Source organism: Sprattus sprattus (genome assembly GCF_963457725.1).
Source record: "Sprattus sprattus genome assembly, chromosome: 8".
NCBI lineage: Eukaryota > Metazoa > Chordata > Actinopteri > Clupeiformes > Clupeidae > Sprattus > Sprattus sprattus.
Window position 1 is genome coordinate 6,040,748 of NC_137927.1, and position 2,500 is coordinate 6,043,247.

Below are 2,500 nucleotides of genomic sequence, written 5' to 3' on the forward strand. Positions count from 1 at the left end.
ATCCTATAAAATCGTTTATCAGCCAAATATGGTTTGAGCAAACAGAATATCCCCAGTGAAGTGAACTTACCCTGTTAAAGGTTGCTAGCATTTAGTGTCCCTTTTATATGACATTTCCAATAGCCTTCCTTGTAGAAATATAAACAAATTAGCTAACGTGATTTGATGAAGTCGGGACCGTAACGACATAGTTTTCAAAAAGTTTCCACCTGTCCACATGGGAACATCAGGGTTGCGTTTCAAAGGTCTGCACTCTGGAACCCGCTTTCAAAAGTCTGCGTTTACTGGCCAAAACACAACACATCGTTTCACCATTGTCATCAGATGGGCAGTGAGAGTGTCTCAAACTGGTTCCCAGTGTAGACCTAGACGTTTTTAAGCAGAAGACCAGATTTTTCTCTTGTTACTGTCGAGCAAATGTTTTATTCATGCAGTGAATCTATGAATTGCTGTTCTATGGATACGTCGATTAATAATTCAGCACTAGGGAATCAAACTGCCTTTGTTTATGTCCTGAAGCCTTTTCATTTGGGTTTCACATTTACAAGTGAAATTTGTCTTTGAATGATGGTGGGACCAGGGGGCTGCCTTTTGTCTAATTTCCCCCTTTCTCACTCCCTCTCTCTCTCTCTCTCTCTCTCTCTTCTCTTTCAGCACTCTCAACAACAAACAACATCACCCTCATCCCCCTGTCCAGCTTCAACCACATGCCCAAGCTGCGGACGCTGTAAGTATGAAGTCAGACAAGCACAGATTCCCCATTGTGTGGTTTCACAGCATTACAGCTGCGTGCAGCGCTTCAAGGCAAAGACCTGGTTTACTGTCTGGGAGGTTGGACAGTGGTTTTGAAATATGTCACACCACATGGGTGAAGACAGATAAACACACACACACACAGACACACGTGCGCGCGCACACACACACACACACACACACACACACACACACACACACACACACACACACACACACACACACACAAATAAATAAAATAATGGATATAAATCTGGAGGAGGATCATGAGAAACACCAGACCACACAAAAGCATGTTTGTCTCTTTGTGTGTCTTGACATGAGAGTGTGTGTGTCTGTTTATGTGTCGTTGTTAACACGTCTGGTTTGACTATAAGTTGCTCATCTTGACTGTAGTAATGTTGAACTGAACCATCCCTCAACTTTGAGGATGTGCTTGTTTGTGTGTGTATTTGTGTATGTGTGCGTTTGTGTGTGTATTAATGTATGTGTGTGTTTGACGTTTTTTTTTCCCGTAATTGTCAGTGTAACATCCTGCCTTGGTCCCATAAATTCTGTCTTCCATGGTGGATCCTCTGCATTGTGGTCAGGACCATAGTCAGTCTGAGGAATAGGCACACTAACATCATCAGCCACCACAGCAGAACAGACAGCCCAGTTCCTGTGACAGTCACTCAGAAACACACACACACACACACACACACCACACACACGTTGTCTCTTTCTCTCTGTGTCACACACACCACACACACTTTATTATTAACATATGCCCTTGAGTGTCCCTTCCCTGGCTGTGGACAAACAGGGGCTTGTGCCAGCAGCACACACTGCCTGTGTGTCGCCCCACCCCACCCCACCCCACCCCACCCAAGCGATCCCCAGCCTGTGGTTTTAGCGGCCGTCTGGCTCCCCCAAATTCACTTTTCTACTTACATTCCATTTTTTAATTTCATTTTTATTTTATTTTTGCCTGTGGGTATCTCTTTCTGTCTCTTCCTCTCTCTCTCTCTCTCTCTCCCTCTCTCCCTCCGTCCTCTTCTCTCTCTCTCTCTCTCTCTCTCTCTCTCTCTCTCTCTATCTTTCTCTCTCCCTCTCACTCACACACACACACACACACACACACACACACACACACACACACACACACCTATCTATCAGGATCACTGAACAGGGCTGCTCCTGTCATGCGGGAATTCAATTTGCTGACTCTAGAAAGAGGAAGTGCAGTTGTGTGTGTGTGTTAGTGTGAGTGTGTTTGAAAGAGAGAGAGTTTGGGTTTTGTGTGTGCATAAGTAAATGCATGTTTGTGAGTGAGTGAGAGGGTGTGTGTTCATGTGTGTGTGTGTTTGTGTGTGTGTGTGTGTGTGTGTTTGTGTGTTCGGTGTGTGTGTGTGAGGGTGTGAGTTTGTGTTAGTGTGAGTGTGTTAGAGTGAGAGAGAGAGAGTGTATGTGTGTGAGTAAGTGAATGTATATTTGTGGGTGAGTGTGTGTGTATGTGTGTGTTGGGGGGAGGGGGGGGGGTGCTGCTGCTCTGCTCCCTGTCCAGTATTGAATTATCAGATGCGGCCCTGGCCCCCCTCCCTCCCCTCCCCTCCATTCTGCTAGCCAGTCATTTTGTATTGAGTTTTCTGGCTCTAATATCCCTGAGATCTCTGTATTGAATTTGCCCGCTCGTAAAAACAACTTATTAAATCAAATGTTTAGAAACGTCTGTAATCCGTTCAGCAAGAAGGGGGTAAGCAGCGCT

General features: G+C 45.3%; 1 protein-coding gene across 1 annotated transcript in view; it reads left to right on the forward strand.

Moving 5' to 3' along the window:
• slit3 (slit homolog 3) overlaps positions 1-2,500 on the forward strand; it is a gene marked incomplete at its 5' end in the record, with an annotated part of 211,477 nt that overhangs the window by 152,649 nt on the left and 56,328 nt on the right. Inside the window, 2 exon segments of the mRNA XM_080843172.1 lie at positions 655-667; positions 669-727. Coding sequence (XP_080699298.1) covers positions 655-667; positions 669-727 — 72 coding nt within the window.